Source organism: Nycticebus coucang, chromosome 20, assembly GCF_027406575.1.
Source record: "Nycticebus coucang isolate mNycCou1 chromosome 20, mNycCou1.pri, whole genome shotgun sequence".
Lineage (NCBI taxonomy): Eukaryota > Metazoa > Chordata > Mammalia > Primates > Lorisidae > Nycticebus > Nycticebus coucang.
The window spans coordinates 15,999,831-16,015,343 of record NC_069799.1 but is presented as its reverse complement, the minus strand read 5'-3'; the positions used below and the strand labels follow the sequence as shown (position 1 = coordinate 16,015,343).

The 15,513-nt window shown below is 37.9% G+C and overlaps 1 protein-coding gene across 1 annotated transcript; it reads left to right on the top strand.

The window, feature by feature from the left end:
• The first annotated feature begins 215 nt into the window (after positions 1–215).
• Positions 216–13,959, top strand: LOC128572473 (RE1-silencing transcription factor-like). The gene is made up of 3 exons (XM_053572526.1): positions 216–664; positions 1,107–1,238; positions 13,944–13,959. Exons 1-3 carry the CDS (start codon positions 216–218, stop codon positions 13,957–13,959), a joined length of 597 nt encoding a protein of 198 aa, XP_053428501.1.
• The last annotated feature ends 1,554 nt before the right edge of the window (positions 13,960–15,513 follow it).

Sequence of the window (15,513 nt, the reverse complement as noted above, 5' to 3'; positions counted from 1 at the left end):
TAACATTCAAGATCATAGACCAATGGCTGAGGGCCAGTGGTCTGAGCATCCTCATCAGTCGCACTCCTGGGCCTCCAGGGCCCCTGTGCCCAATGTTTACACACTCCCCCTATGCTCCCCTGCAACTACAGCAGAAAAGAAAAGTTTTTAGCTGGAGAAGGAGCTGAGACCCTGGGTGGCCTGCCCCACCTCATCGAGAAAGGAGGAATAAAGTTATGGCCACTCAGGTAATGGGGCAGGCTTCTGGAGGAAAAGGGCTGTCCACTGGCAGCAGCAGCATTGTCATGGAGTTGCTTAAAAACGTGTATAATGTACACGACCTCTCCAAAGCTGAGATGGCTACACCTCAGCTTATCATGCTGGCAAATGTGGCTTTAACTGGGGAAGTAAATGGCAGCTGCTGCGATTACCTGATTGGTGAAGAAAAACAGATGACAGAACTGACGACTATTGGGGACAACAACTTTTCAGACAGTGATAAAGAAGGAATTGAAGAGTCTCCTCAAATAAAGGGTGAACCCAATGGACTGATAAACACGAAACTGAGGAATTTAGAACTCAGTGTTGTACAATCTCAGCCTGTATTTGAGGCATTACCTGCCCCAGAAGTTTACAGCTCAAATAAACATCTTCCTTCAGAAATAAAAGTAGCAAAGGACAAATGCAAGAACTTGAAGACCAAACCCCTTTGCTGTAAAGACCAAACCCCATGCCACAATGAAGCAGAAGCTGAAGAACAGTTTGTACATCACATCAGAGTATAAAATGCCAAGAATTTTTTTGTTGAAGAAAGTGCAGAATAGCAAGCAAAAGCCAGGGACTCTGGCTTTTCCACTTCAGATGTGGGAGGTTCCTGCAAGGGCCCCATTAACTGTGACCACTGTGGCTACAATATGAATCAATATGATCATTGTACTGTACATCTGAAATACCACACCAGAGCTGGGGATAACAAGTGCATCCTTTGTACATATACAACAGTTAGTGAGTATCACTGGAGGAAACACTGGAGAAACCATTTTCCAAGGGAAGTATACAAGTGTGGGAAATGCAACTATTTTTCAGACAGAAAAAATAATTATGTTCAGCATCTTAGAACTCATATAGGAGAAGGCCTATGGGGGTGAACTTTGTCCTTATTCAAGTTCTCGGAAGACTCATGTAGCTAGACATATGCATACTCATTCAGATGAGAATCTATTTAGATGTGCAGTTATGTGGCCTCTAATCCAAGTGAAGTAAGTTGCCATCCAAGACAGGTTCACAATGGGCCTAAATCTCTTAACTTCCCGCACTGTGACTACAAAACAGAAGACAGAAGTAACATTAATAAACACATGGAGCTCCTTGTTAGCCCACAGCAGTTCAATTGCCTTGTATGTGACTACACAGCTCTCAAACTCTCAAAGAATAAGAGAAGTGGAGAGCAAAAATGATTATTCTCTCAGAGATCTCTGGGATAATTCGAAGAAAACCAATATTCATCTTATAGGGATCCCTGAAGGCAACAAAGTAACTTCACAAGGCCTCAAAGGCTCTTCTTCATGAGATTATGAAAGAGAACTTTCTAGATATGCCAAGAGATTCTGAAATTCAGATAGAAGACAGTTTCAGAAACCCAAATGAGTCAACCTGAATAAGACATCGCCCAGGCACATCATAATTAACTGCCCAGGCATCATCATAATAAAGTTAGTACAAAGGAGAAAATTATGAAAGCAGCCAGACGAAAGGAAACCGTCACCTACAAGGAGAAGAATATTAAAATGACTGGAGATCTCTCTCCTGAAACCTTTCAAGATAGAAGAGGATGGTCATCAACTTTTAATCTCCTAAAACAAAATAACTTTCAACCCAGGATCCTGTATTGAGCTAAACTGAGTTTCACTTATGATGCAGAAATTAAATACTTTCATGACATTCACATGTTGAAGAAATTTGCCATAACTAAACCAGCTCTCCAGTATATTCTCAAATCTATCATCCATAATGATCAGCACAATCCTCCACCACAAAAGTAAATTCATCAGAAACTTTTGATCAAATTCCAATGTCCACAGTGGCGAAAGGATTAAAAATGTCCACTGGTCTTTCAAATAACTCAAAACTCAAAATTCTATCAGGCTTGTCAATATTCTCAATAAATGTGAATTGTTTAAATTGTCTTCCAAAGAAGCACATGCTGGCTGACTGAATACAAAAACTTAGGCCAAATATCTAATGCATACAAAAACCTCATCTTACCTTAAAAGATAAATATAGACTCAGAGTGAAAGGATGGTCATCCATATTCCAGGCAAATGGAAAGCACAAAAAAGCAGGTGTTGCAATTTTATTTACAGATACAATAGGTTTTAAACCAACAAAAGTAAGGAAGAATAATAATGGACACTTCATATTTGTTAAGGGTAATACTCAATATGATGAGATTTCAATTATTAATATTTATGCACCCAAATAGAATGTGCCTTAATTTATAAGAGAAAATTTAACAGACATGAGCAACTTGATTTCCTCCAGCTCCATGGTAGTTGGAGATTTTAACACTCCTTTAGCAGTATTGGATAGATCCTCCAATAAGAAGCTAAGCAAAGAAATTTAAGATTTAACTTAATCATTCAACATTTGAATTAAATGGACATCTACAGAACATTTCATCCTAACAAAACTGAATACACATTCTTCTCATCAGCCCACAGAACATACTCCAAATCAATCACATCTTAGGTCACAAGTATAACCTCAGCAAATTTAAAGAATAGAAGTTATTCCTTGCATCTTCTCAGACCATCATGGAATAAATGTTGAACTCAGTAACAACAGGAATCTGCATACTCATACAAAAACATAGAATCTAAATAACTTTATGCTGAATGATAGATGGGTCATAGATGAGATTAAGAAGGAAATTACCAAATTTTTGGAACAAAAGGACAATAAAGATGTAAATTATCAGAGCCTCTGGGATACTGCAAAGGCAGTTCTAAGCGAGAAATTTATAGCACTGAAAGCCTTCCTCAAGAGAATGGAATGACAGGAAGTTAAAAAATTAATGGGACATCTCAAGCAACTGGAAAAGGAAGAACATTCCAATTCCAAACCCAGCAGAAGAAAAGAAATAACCAAAATTAAAGTAGAATTAAATAAAATTGAAAAAAAGAAAAGAATTATACAACAGATCCATAAATCAAAAAGTTGTTTTTTTAAAAAGGTCAATAAAATAGACAAACCTTTGGCTAAACTAACCAGAAAATAAAGAATAAAATCTCTAATTTCATCAATCAGCAATAGTAAAGATGAAATAACAACAGACTCCTCAGAAATTAAAAATATCATTAATGATTATTTCAAGAAAATTTATTCTCAGAAATATGAAAATCTGAAGGAAATTGACCAAAACTTGGAAGCATGCCACCTTCAAAAACTGAGCCAGAATGAAGTGGAAATGTTGAACAGGCCTATATCAAGTTCTGAAATTGCATCAATTATACAAAATATCCCTGAAAGAAAAGCCCAGAACCAGATGCCTTCATATCAGAATTCTACCAGACCTTTAAAGAGGAACTAGTACGTATATTACTCAACCTTTTTCAAAACAAAGAAAAAGAAGGAATACTATCCAACACATTCTATGAAGTGAAAATCACCTTGATCCCCAAATCAGGAAAAGACCCAACAAGAACAGAAAACTATAGACCAATATCACTAATGAATATTGATGCAAAAATAATCAACAAGATCCTAACAAACAGAATCCAGCAACACATCGAACAAATTCTACAACATGACCAATTGGGTTTTAATCCCTGGGTTTCAAGGCTGGTTCAATATACATAAATCTACAAGTATAATCCAGCACATCAACAAATTAAAAAACAAAGACCATATGATGTTCTTAATTGATGCAGAAAAAGCTTTTGATAATATCTAGCATCACTTCATGATCAAAACACTTAAAAAAATTGGTATAGAAGGGACATTTCTTAAACTAATACAGGCCATCACAGCAAACCCACAGTCAATATCATATTGAATGGAGTCAAATTGAATTCATTTCCACTCAGATCAGGAATCAGGCAAGGTTGCCCATTGTCTCCACTGCTCTTTAACATTGTAATAGAAGTTTTAGCCATTGCAATTAGGGAAGAAAAGATGATCAAGGGTATTCACTTAGGGTGAGAAGAGATCAAACTTTCACTCTTCACAGATGATAAGATTGTAAATCTGGAAAACACCAGAGATTCTACTACAAACCTCTTAGAAGTGATCAAGGAATACCGCAGTTTCTCAAGGTTACAAAATCAACACTCATAAATCTGTAGCCTTTATATATAACAATAGCCAAGCTGAAAAACTAGTCAAGGACTCTATTCCATTCACAGTAGTGCCAAAGAAGATGAAATATTTGGGAGTTTACCTAACAAAGGACAGGAAAGATCTCTATAAAGAGAATTATGAAACTCTAAGAAAAGAAATAACTGAAGATGGTAATAAATGTAAAAACATACCATGCTCATGGCAGGGAAGATTGAACATTGTCAAGATGTCCATACTACCCAAAGCAATATACATTTTTAATGCAATCCCTATTAAAATCCTCTGTAACACTTTAAAGATCTCAAAAAAATAATCCTTTGTTTTATATGTAACTATAAAAAAACTTCAAATAGCCAAGACATTACTCAGAAATAAAAACAAAGCAGGAGGAATCATGCTACCAGACCTCCAACTATAGTATAAGTCAATAGTGATCAAAACAGCATGTACTGGCACAAAAACAGAGAGGTAGATATATACAACAGAATATAGAATGAAGAGATGAGCCCAGCTACTTACTGTTATTTGATGTTTGACAAGCCAAATAAAAACATTCAGTGGGGAAAAGATTCCCTATTTAACAAATGCTGCTGAGTGAACTGGCTGGCGACCTGTACAAGGCTGAAACTGGACTCACACCTCTCACCATCAATTAAGATAGACTCTCACTGGATTTAAGACTTAAACTTAAGACATGAAACTATAAAAATACTAGAAGAAAATGAAGTGAAAACTCTTGAAGAAATCGGCCTGGGTGAATATTTTATGAGGAGGACCCTTTGGGCAATTGAATGTACATCAAAAATCACTTCTGGGATCTGATCAAACTAAAAAGCTTCTGCACAGCCAAGAACACAGTATGTAATGCAAGCAGACAGCCCTCAGATGGGAGAAGATATTTGCTGATTATGTCTCCGACAATGGTTTAATAACCAGAATCCACAGAGAACTCAAACCTATAAGCAAGAAAATAACAAGTGATCCCATCTTAGGGTGGGCAAAAGACTTGAAGAGAAACTTCTCTAAAGATAGGCTCGTGGCCTACAGTCACATGAAAAATTGCTCATCATCCTTAAGCATCAGAGAAATGCAAATCAAAATCACTTTGAGATATCATCTAACTCCAGTAAGATGAGCCCATGTCACAAAATCCCCAAACCAGAGATGTTGGTGTAGATGTGGTGAAAAGGAAACACTTTATTGTTGGTGGGAATGCAAACTAATATGTTCCTTTTAGAAAGTTGTTTGGAGAAAACTTAAAGATGTAAAAATAGACCCGCCATTTGATCCAATAATTCCTCTACTAGGTATATATCTAGAAGACCAAAAATCACATTATAATAAAGATATTTGTACCAAAATGTTTATTGCAGCCCAATTCATAATTGCTAAGTCATGAAAGAAGCCCAAGTGCTAATGGACGCACAAATGGATTAATAAATTGTGGTATATGTACACCAAGGAATATTATGCAGCGTTAAAGAAAGATGGAGACTTTACCTCCTTCATGTTTACATGGATGGAGCTGGAACATATTCTTCTTAGCAAAATATCTGAAGAATGGAAGAAAAAGTGTCCAATGCACTCAGCCCTACTATGAAACTAATTTATGGCTTTCATATGAAAGCTATAACCCAATTATAGCACAAGAATATGGGGAAAGGGACATCCAAGATGCCAGCCAAGTAACAGCTTCCATGCTACAGGGCATGGTGAGTCTGGGGAGATAAGACTCCAGCATCTCTGGCTGGTGGGATCTGCCTACAATCATCCCTTTGAGAATACAGGGAGTCAGCAAGAGTCTTCTGGACCCCAAGAGGAGGACAAAAACAGTGGAAAACTGGCAAGTGGTTGCGTGTGTTTGATCAAACTAATCCTGCCTGCATCCATAAGTACAAGCAGCAGTGAGACTGCAAACCGGAAAGGCCTTACCTGTGAACTGTTTCAGTGTTTTTGGACTTGACACTAAGTTGAACTGCCTTGGGGAGAGCTTGAGCAGGAGTGTAGAGGACTTTGGGCATTGTCTAGGGCCCCGGACAGATCCGCTGAGCTGGACAAAGCTAATAGAGTTTGGCTGCCCTGAGAGAGGGAGCGATTGTGAGAGAACTGTCCTGGCAAGCTCCGCCCTCAGTGTCACAGAGCAAGGATCATAGAGGAGGTAGTAACCTAGTGACTTAGCAGCCTAAAGGCAGAGACTGAGGTGTCTTACAGCCTTAACCATCAGGAGCAGAGTGAGACCGGTTTTGGCACACTGGAAAATTGGGCTGTTGCCCTGGATAGAGTTCAGTGGCATCACAGCTCATAGCAACATCAAATTCCTGGGCTTAGCACTACCCGGACCTCCATAAGAGCTGTGCAGCAACACCTGCCCGTGACCCGCGCCCACCAGGCCTCCACATGCCCTGACCAGGACCTGCAGGAGCCGTGCAACACTGCTTCCTCCCTTCTGTACCCTCCTGCCTCCACACCAGCCTGCTCATCTGGCCAGGGACTCTGTAGCCGCATGCCTCCGGAGCCAGCCATGCCTCTGCGCAGAGCCCTTCTCCTGGCCAGAGACTGCTGGAGCCTTGGGCTTTCTGTGCCAAAGTCACTGGTGACCAGGTACTCCCAGAACCATGCACACCACCTACTGCCCTGTTGCTGGATCCAGGTGTGTCACACTCCAGAACTGCATCCACAACCAGAACTGCCTGGCTGGGGTAGCCCCAGAGGAACTACACAAGGTCACTCCCTACAAAGATCCACCAACAATAGAGTGATCCAGCTGGGGTCTAAACTTAGAGAGACACCTCCCCAACTCTGAGGACTGCCAGAGGCAACAGTGAAAAAATAATTATGAGGAGAAATCAATAGAAAAACTCTGGCAATATGAATAATCAGAGTAGATCGACTCTCCCAAGGATGAATGGGGCCGACATATCACAAGATCCCATGCACAAACAAATAGCTGAGATGTCAGAAATTGAATTTAGAATTCAGATAGCAAATAAGATTGAATTAGAATTCCAAGCAGTAACCCAAAAGATGTCTCAAAGAATTCAATGAATTCAAAGACCAAATGACCAAAAATTTTGGCACATTGAGACAAGAAGTTGCAGCCCTCAATGATCTGAGAAACACAGTATAATCCCTCAGTAACAGAATGGAGCAAGCAGAAGAAAGGATTTCTGACACTGAAGACAAAGCTTTTGAAAGCTCCCAAACTCTCAAAGAGGAAGAAAAATGGAGGGCAAAAACAAATCATTCTCTCAGAGAGCTCTGGGATAATTTGAAGAAAATCAATATTCGTCTTATAGGAATCCCTGAAAGTTGCGAATTGGCTTTGCAAGGCACAGAGTCTCTTGTCCATGAGATTATGAACGAGAACTTTCCAGACATGCCAAGAGATTCTGAAATTCAGACAGCAGACAGTTTCAGAACTCCAGCATGACTCAACCCAAAAAGACATCCCTCAGATACAGGATAATCAATTTCACTAAAGTTAATATGATACGGAAAATTCTGAAAGCAGCCAGACGAAAGAAAACCATCACCTACAAGAGCAAGAACATTAGAATAACTGCAGGTCTCTCTGCTGAAACCTTTCAAGCTAGAAGAGGATGGTCATCGACTTTTAATCTCCTAAAACAAAATAACTTTCAACCCGAGATCCTGTACCCAGCTAAACTGAGTTTCATTTATAACGAAGAAATTCAATGCTTCAATGATATTCACTTGTTGAAGAAATATGTCACAACTAAACCAGCTCCCCAGGATATTCTCAGACCTATACTTCATAAAGACCAGCATAATCCTCCACCACAAAAGTAAACCCACCCAGAAAATTTCGATCAAATTACAACTTCTACAGACACAAAAAAATTAAAAATGTCCACCAGACTCTCGAAAGGCTTATCAATATTCTCAATTAATGTGAATGGTTTAAATTGTCCTCTAAAGAGGCACAGGTTGGCTGACTGGATAGAAAAAAATCAAGGCATATGTCTGCTGCATACAAGAATCACATCCTACATTAAAAGACAAATATAGACTCAAGGTGAAGGGATAGTGATCTATACTCCAGGCAAATGAAAAGCAGAAAAAAGTAGGCCTTGCAATCCTATTTGCAGACACAATAGGCTTTAAACCAACAGAAATAAGGAAAGATAAGGATGGACACTTCATATTTGTTAAAGGTAATACTCTATATGATAAGATTTCAATTATTAATAGTTATGCACCCAACCAGAACGCACCTCAATTTATAAGAGAAACTCTGACAGACATGAGCAACTTGATTTCCTGCAGTTCCACAGTAGTTGGAGATTTTAATGCCCTTTAACAATGCTGGATAGATCCTCCAAAAAGAAAGCAAGCAAAAAAATTTTAGATGTAAACCTAACCATACAACATCTGGACTGAACAGACATCTACAGACAATTTTATTCCAACAAAACTGAATACACAGTCTTCTCATCAGCCCATGGAACATACTCCAAAATCAACCACATCCTAGGCCACAAATCTAACCTCAGCAAATTATAAACAATAGAAATTTTTCCTTGCATCTTCTCAGACCATCATGGAATAAAAGTTGAACTCAATAACAACAGGAACCTGCATACCCATACAAAAACATGGAAGCTAAACAACTTTATGCTGAAGGATAAATGGGTTATAGATGAGATTAAGAAGGAAATCACCATATTTTTGGAACAAAACAATAATCAAGACACGAATTTCCAGAACCTCTGGGATATTGTAAAGGCAGTCCTAAGAGGGAAATTTATAGCACTTCTAGCCTTTCTCAAGAAAACGGAAAGAGAGGAAGTTAATAACTTAATGGGATATCTCAAGCAACTGGAGAAGGAAGAACACTCCAACCCCAAACCCAGCAGGAGAAAAGAAATAACCAAAATCAGAGCAGAATTAAATGAAATTGAAAAAAAAAATTATACAACAGATCAATAAATACAAAAGTTGGTTTTTTGAAAAGATCAATAAACTAGATAAAACTATGGCCCACCTAATAAGGAAAAAAAGAATAAAATCTCTAATTTTATCAATCAGAAATGGTAATGGTGAAATAACAACAGACCCCTGAGAAATTCAAAACATCCTTAATGAATACTACAAGAAACTCTACTCTCAGAAATATGAAAATCTGAAAGAAATCGACCAATACCTGGAAGTACGCCACCTACCAAAACTTACCCAGAATGAAGTGAAAATGTTGAACAGGCCTATATCAAGTTCTGAATAGCATCAACTATACAAAATCTCCCTAAAAAGAAAAGCCCAGGACCAGATGGCTTTACGTCAGAATTCTACCAAACCTTTAAAGAAGAACTAGTACCTATATTACTAAACCTCTTCCAAGATATAGAAAAAGAAGGAATATTACCCAACAAATACTACGAAGCAAACATCACCTTGATCTCCAAACGAGGGAAAGACCCAACAATAAAAGAAAATTATAGACCAATACCACCCATGAATATTGATGCTAAAATACTCAATAAGATCCTAACAAACAGAATCCAACAACACATCAAAAAAATTAAACACCACGACCAAGTCGGATTTATTCCAGGGTCTCAAGGCTGGTTCAATATACGTAAATCTATAAATGTAATTCAGCACATAAAAAAACTAAAAAATAAGGACCATATGATTCTATCAATTGATGCAGAAAAAGCTTTTGATAATATCCAGCATCCCTTCATGATTAGAACACTTAAACAAATTGGTATAAAAGGGGCATTTTTGTAAACTAATAGAGGCCATCTACAGCAAACCCACAGCCAATATTGTATTGAATGGAGTCAAATTGAAATCATTTCCACTTAGATCAGGAACCAGGCAAGGTTGCCCAGTGTTTCCATTGCTGTTTAACATTGTAATGGAAGTTTTAGCCATTGAAATTAGGGAAGAACAGGCGATCAAGGGTATCCACATAGGGTCAGAAGAGCTCAAACTTTCACTATTCTAAGATTATATGATCGTATATCTGGAAAACACTAGGGCTTCTACTACAAAACTTTTAGAAGTGATCAAGGAATACAGTAATGTCTCAGGCTACAAAATTAACACCCATAAATCTGTAGCCTTTATATATACCAACAATAACCAAGCCGACAAAAAAGTCAAGGACTCTATTCCTTTCACAGTAGTGCCAAAGAAGATGAAATATTTGGGAGTTTACCTAACAAAGGACGTGAAAGATCTCTACAAAGAGAAATATGAAACTTTAAGAAAAGAAATAGCTGAAGATGTTAACAGATGGAAAAACATACCATGCTCATGGCTGGGAAGAATCAACATTGTTAAAATGTCTATACTACCCAAAGCAATATATAATTTTAATGCAATTCCTATTAAAGCTCCATTGTCATATTTTAAAGATCTTAAAAAAATAATACTTCGTTTTATATGGAATCAGGAAAAAACTTGAATAGCCAAAACATTACTCAGCAATAAAAACACTGCAGGAGGAATCACGCTACCAGACCTGAGACTGTACTATAAATCGATGGTGATCAAAACAACATGGTATTGGCACAAAAACAGAGAAGTAGATATCTGGAATAGAATAGAGAACCAAGAGATGAATCCAGCTACTTACCGTTATTTGATCTTTGACAAGTCAATTAAAAACTTTCAGTGGGGAAAAGATTCCCTATTTAACAAATGGTGCTGGGTGAACTGGCTGGCAACCTGTAGAAGATTGAAACTGGACCCACACCTTTCACCATTAACTAAGATAGACTCTCACTGGATAAAAGATTTAAACTTAAGACATGAAACTATAAAAACACTTGAGGAAAGTGCAGAGAAAACTCTTGAAGGAATCAGCCTAGGTAAATATTTTATGATGATGACTCCCCAGGCAATTGAAGCAGTATCAAAAATACACTACTGGGACCTGATCAAACTAAAAAGCTTCTGCACAGCCAAGAACATAGTAAGTAAAGCAAGCAGACAGCCCTCAGAATGGGAGAAAATATTTGCAGGTTATACCTCTGATAAAGGTCTAATAACCAGAATCCACAGTGAACTCAAACATATTAGCAAGTAAAGAACAAGTGACCCCATCTCAGGGTGGGCAAGAGACTTGAAGAGAAACTTCTCTAAAGACAGATGCATGATCTACAAACACATGAAAAACAGCTCATCATCCTTATTCATCAGAGAAATGCAAATCAAAACTACTTTTGAGATATCACCTAACCCCAGTAAGAGTAGCCCACATAGCAAAATCTCAAAACCAGAGATGTTGGCATGGATGTGGAGAAAAGGGCACACTTCTACACTTCTGGTGGGAATGCACACTAATACGTTCCTTCTGGAAGGATGTTTGGAGACTACTTAGAGACCTAAAAATAGACCTGCCATTTGATCCTATAATTCCTTTACTTGGTTTATACCAAGAAGACACAAAATCACAATATAACAAAGACATCTGCACCAGAATGTTTATTGCAGCCCAATTCATAATTGCTAAGTCATGGAAGAAGCCCAAGTGCCCATCGATTCATGAATGGACTAGCAAATTCTGGTACATGTGTACCATGGAATATTATGCAGACTTAAAGAAAGATGGAGACTTTACCTCTTTCATGTTTACACGGATGAAGCTGGAACATATTCTTCTTAGCAAAGTATGTCAGGAATGGAAGAAAAAGTATCCAATGTACTCAGCCCTACTATGAAGCTAAAGTATAGCTTTCACATGAAGGCTGTAACCCAACTATAGCACAACACTATGAGGAAAGGGCCAAAGAAGGGGAAGGGAGAGGGGAAGTTAGGGTGGAGGGAGGATAATGGGTGGGGCCACACCTTAGGTGCATCTTAGTATGGGTACAGGTGAAACTTACTAAAGGCAGAATACAAATGTCTACATACAATAATTAAGAAAATGCCATGTAGGCTACGTCGAACAGTTTGATGAGAATATTTCAGATTGTAAATGAAACCATCACATTGTACCCCTTTATTGCACTAATGTACACAGCTATGATTTAACAATAAAAAAAAAAAATAGCCAGGCGTCGTGGAGGGTGCCTGTACTTCCAGGTACTTGGAAGGCTGAGGCAAGAGAATTGCTTAAGCCAGGAGTTAGATGTTGTTGTGAGCTGTGTTGCCATGGCACTCTCCCCAGGGTGACAGCTTCAGACTCTGTCTCAAAAAAAAAAAAAAGGAAAGAAAGAACGGAAAATGATATTCTATGCAAACTTATTTTAGAGAAAGGTTATTGCACACAAAGGAAGACAGTATGTGTATACAATTGGCAAAAAGGCATTATATCATATTTGCTAGACTGACCCCCTCATAAAAAGAAAAAAAAAAGAAAGAAAGCAGATAAGAAAGAGAGAGGACTCATATTACTAAAATCAAGAACAGAATTAGGAAAATTGTTGCTGACATCATAGAAATAAAAAGGATTATAACAGAATACTTAGGATAGTCATATGTCAGCAAATTGAATAACGTAGAAGAAATCAATGAATCCCTACAAATAAACTACCAAAACTGACTCAAAGAAAATATTCAAAGTCTGGAAAAAAAATAATATGGGGAAAGGGGAAAGAAGGGGGGTGATGGGCGGAGGGAGTGATTGGTGGGATCACACCTACTGTTCATTATAGAAGGGTGTAGGTGAAACTTACTAAATGCGGGATATAAATGTCTGAACACAATAACTAAGAAAATGTCATGAAGGCTATGATAACCAGTTTGATGAAAATATTTCAAATTGTATATAAAACCAGCACATTGTACCCCATGATTGCATTAACATACACAGCTATGATTTAATTAAAAAAGAAAGTAACAGAAAATATTAAACTATCATTTTCTCTGGGTGCCCATGGCTCAATGGTCCCAATGAACCAGGGCTGGTAGGTTCAAAACTGTCCTCAGCTTGCTAAGCAAAAAAAAAAAAAAAAAAAAATGAAAGAAAGAAAGAAAGAAAAAAGAAACCAAAAATACCCAGCTATTTTTAGAGATGGGTACTCCTCTAGCTCAGGCTGGTCTCAAACTCCTAAGCTCAGGTGATCCGCCCACCACAACCTCCCCAAGTGCTGGGATTTTGCATAAGCTGTGATGCCAGGGCCCTCTACCAGGGGTGATAAAGTGAGAGAGAAAGAAAGAGAGAGAGAAAGAAAGAAAGAGAGAGAGAGAGAGAGAGAGAGAGAGAGAGAGAGAGAGAGAGAGAGAGAGAGAGAAGAAGAAGAAAGAAAGAAAGAAAGAAAGAAAGAAAGAAAGAAAGAAAGAAAGAAAGAAAGAAAGAAAGAAAGAAAGAAAGAAAGAAAGAAAGAAAGAAAGAAAGAAATTGATGAGGCTTTGCCACATCTTCATATTGTTACCATTTTTCTTGCCATGGTTTCTATTATGTTTTCAAAGACTGAGGACCACTGAAAACCGTTGCCACATTATTCACATTGGTAAGATTTGTCTCCAATATAGATGTTCTTATGTGTAGTAAGGTTTGAGCTCTGGTTAAAGTCATTGCCACATTGTTCACATCTGTAGAATTTCTCTCCAGTTTGAATTCTTTTTATGCTTAGCATGTTATGAACACCAGGTAAAGGTACTGCAACATTCTTCTTATTGACAGGGTTTCTCTCCTATATAATTTATTCTAGGTTCAGTGAGGATTGAAGGTGAATTAAAGAGTTTCTAATTAAGTCTTTGACACATTTTTGCTCTCTATGGAGTTTCTCTCTAAAATAAATTCTTTGATGTTTACTTAGGGTTGAACCAAGTTTAAAGTCTTTGCCGCATTCTTCACATTTGTAAGGTTTCTTTCCAGAGTGAATTCTTTCATGTTCAGAAAGTTTTGAGTACCACTTAAATGAAGGCTTTGCCACAGTCTTGACATTTGTAAGGTTTTTCTGCAGAGTGAATTTTTTGATGTTCAGAAAGGTGTAAGTAACAGTTGAAAGCTTTGCCACATTCTTGACATTTGTGTTGCTCTCCAGAGTGAATTATTTTGTGTCCAAAAAAGTGTGAGTACTGCTTAGTAAGTTTGTCACATTCTTTATAGTTGCTGAGTTTTCCTCCAGTATCAATATTCTCATTGTTAGAATATTTTGATCTGTGGCTAAAAAATTTGCCATCTTTTTCACAATTGTCGAGTTTCTCTCCAATATGGATTCTCTAACACTTAAGACAGGCTTGAGCAAAGTTGCAAGACTTTGCTACCTTCTTTGCATTTGTACTTGTTTTCTCCAATATGAGTTATCTTGTATTCTGTAATGTGTGAGCAGAGTTTTGAGGCTTTCCCATACCTTTTACATTTAAAAGTTTTCTCTAAGTACATATAATTATGTCTATTTAGATTTGACAATTGTCTAAAGATGTTCAAACATTTACACACTGGAAGACTTTGCCATCGGTAGCTGTTAAACACTGGTCAAGTCCACTGTAACATAATTCCTGCTGCTTACACTCATACACAATTTCCCAGCCTTTTGTTAAATTTAAATTCTCGGGGCCACACAGCTTTGATATCTTCTTAGGATCGTGTCTGGGAATAAAATGTTTGTGCCCAACTCTTGCAAACAGTCTTCAGTAGAATGATTACATAGAGCTGAAAAAATTTAAAGATTAAGAATTTTATTTATTTTTTTGTTTTTGTTGAGACAGAATCTCACTATGTTGCCCTTGGTAGAGTGCCGTGGCATCACAGATGACAGCAATCTCAAACTCTTGGGTTTAAGTGATTCTCTTGCCTCAGTCTCCCAACTAGCTGAAACTATAGGCACCTGCTACAATGCCTGGCTATTCTTTGTTGCAGTTGTCACTACTGTTTAGCTGGCCCAGGCCAGATTCGAACCCGCCAGCCTCAGTGTATGTGGGTGGCACCATAACCACTGTGCTACAGGCACGGAGCCAAACACTAAGAATTTCAGCCACTAACTTTTTATGAGAGTTGAATAAATATACATTATACCATTTATCTGCAAAATCATGCCAAGAACATTAGGAAGACACTGTAATACAGTAAACAGGCACTAATTATATGAAAGAGAAATAAATGTTGTGTGTATATGCTGCATAAAAACCAGGTAGAATTTGCAGCACAACAGGTAAGCAGACATTGTAGAGGTAAAGTAGAGGCAGGGCATTGGCTCATGTTTTTAGTCCTAGAACTCTGGGAGACTGAGGTGAATGGATGGCTTCAGCACACTTAAGCAAAAGTGTTTGAGATCA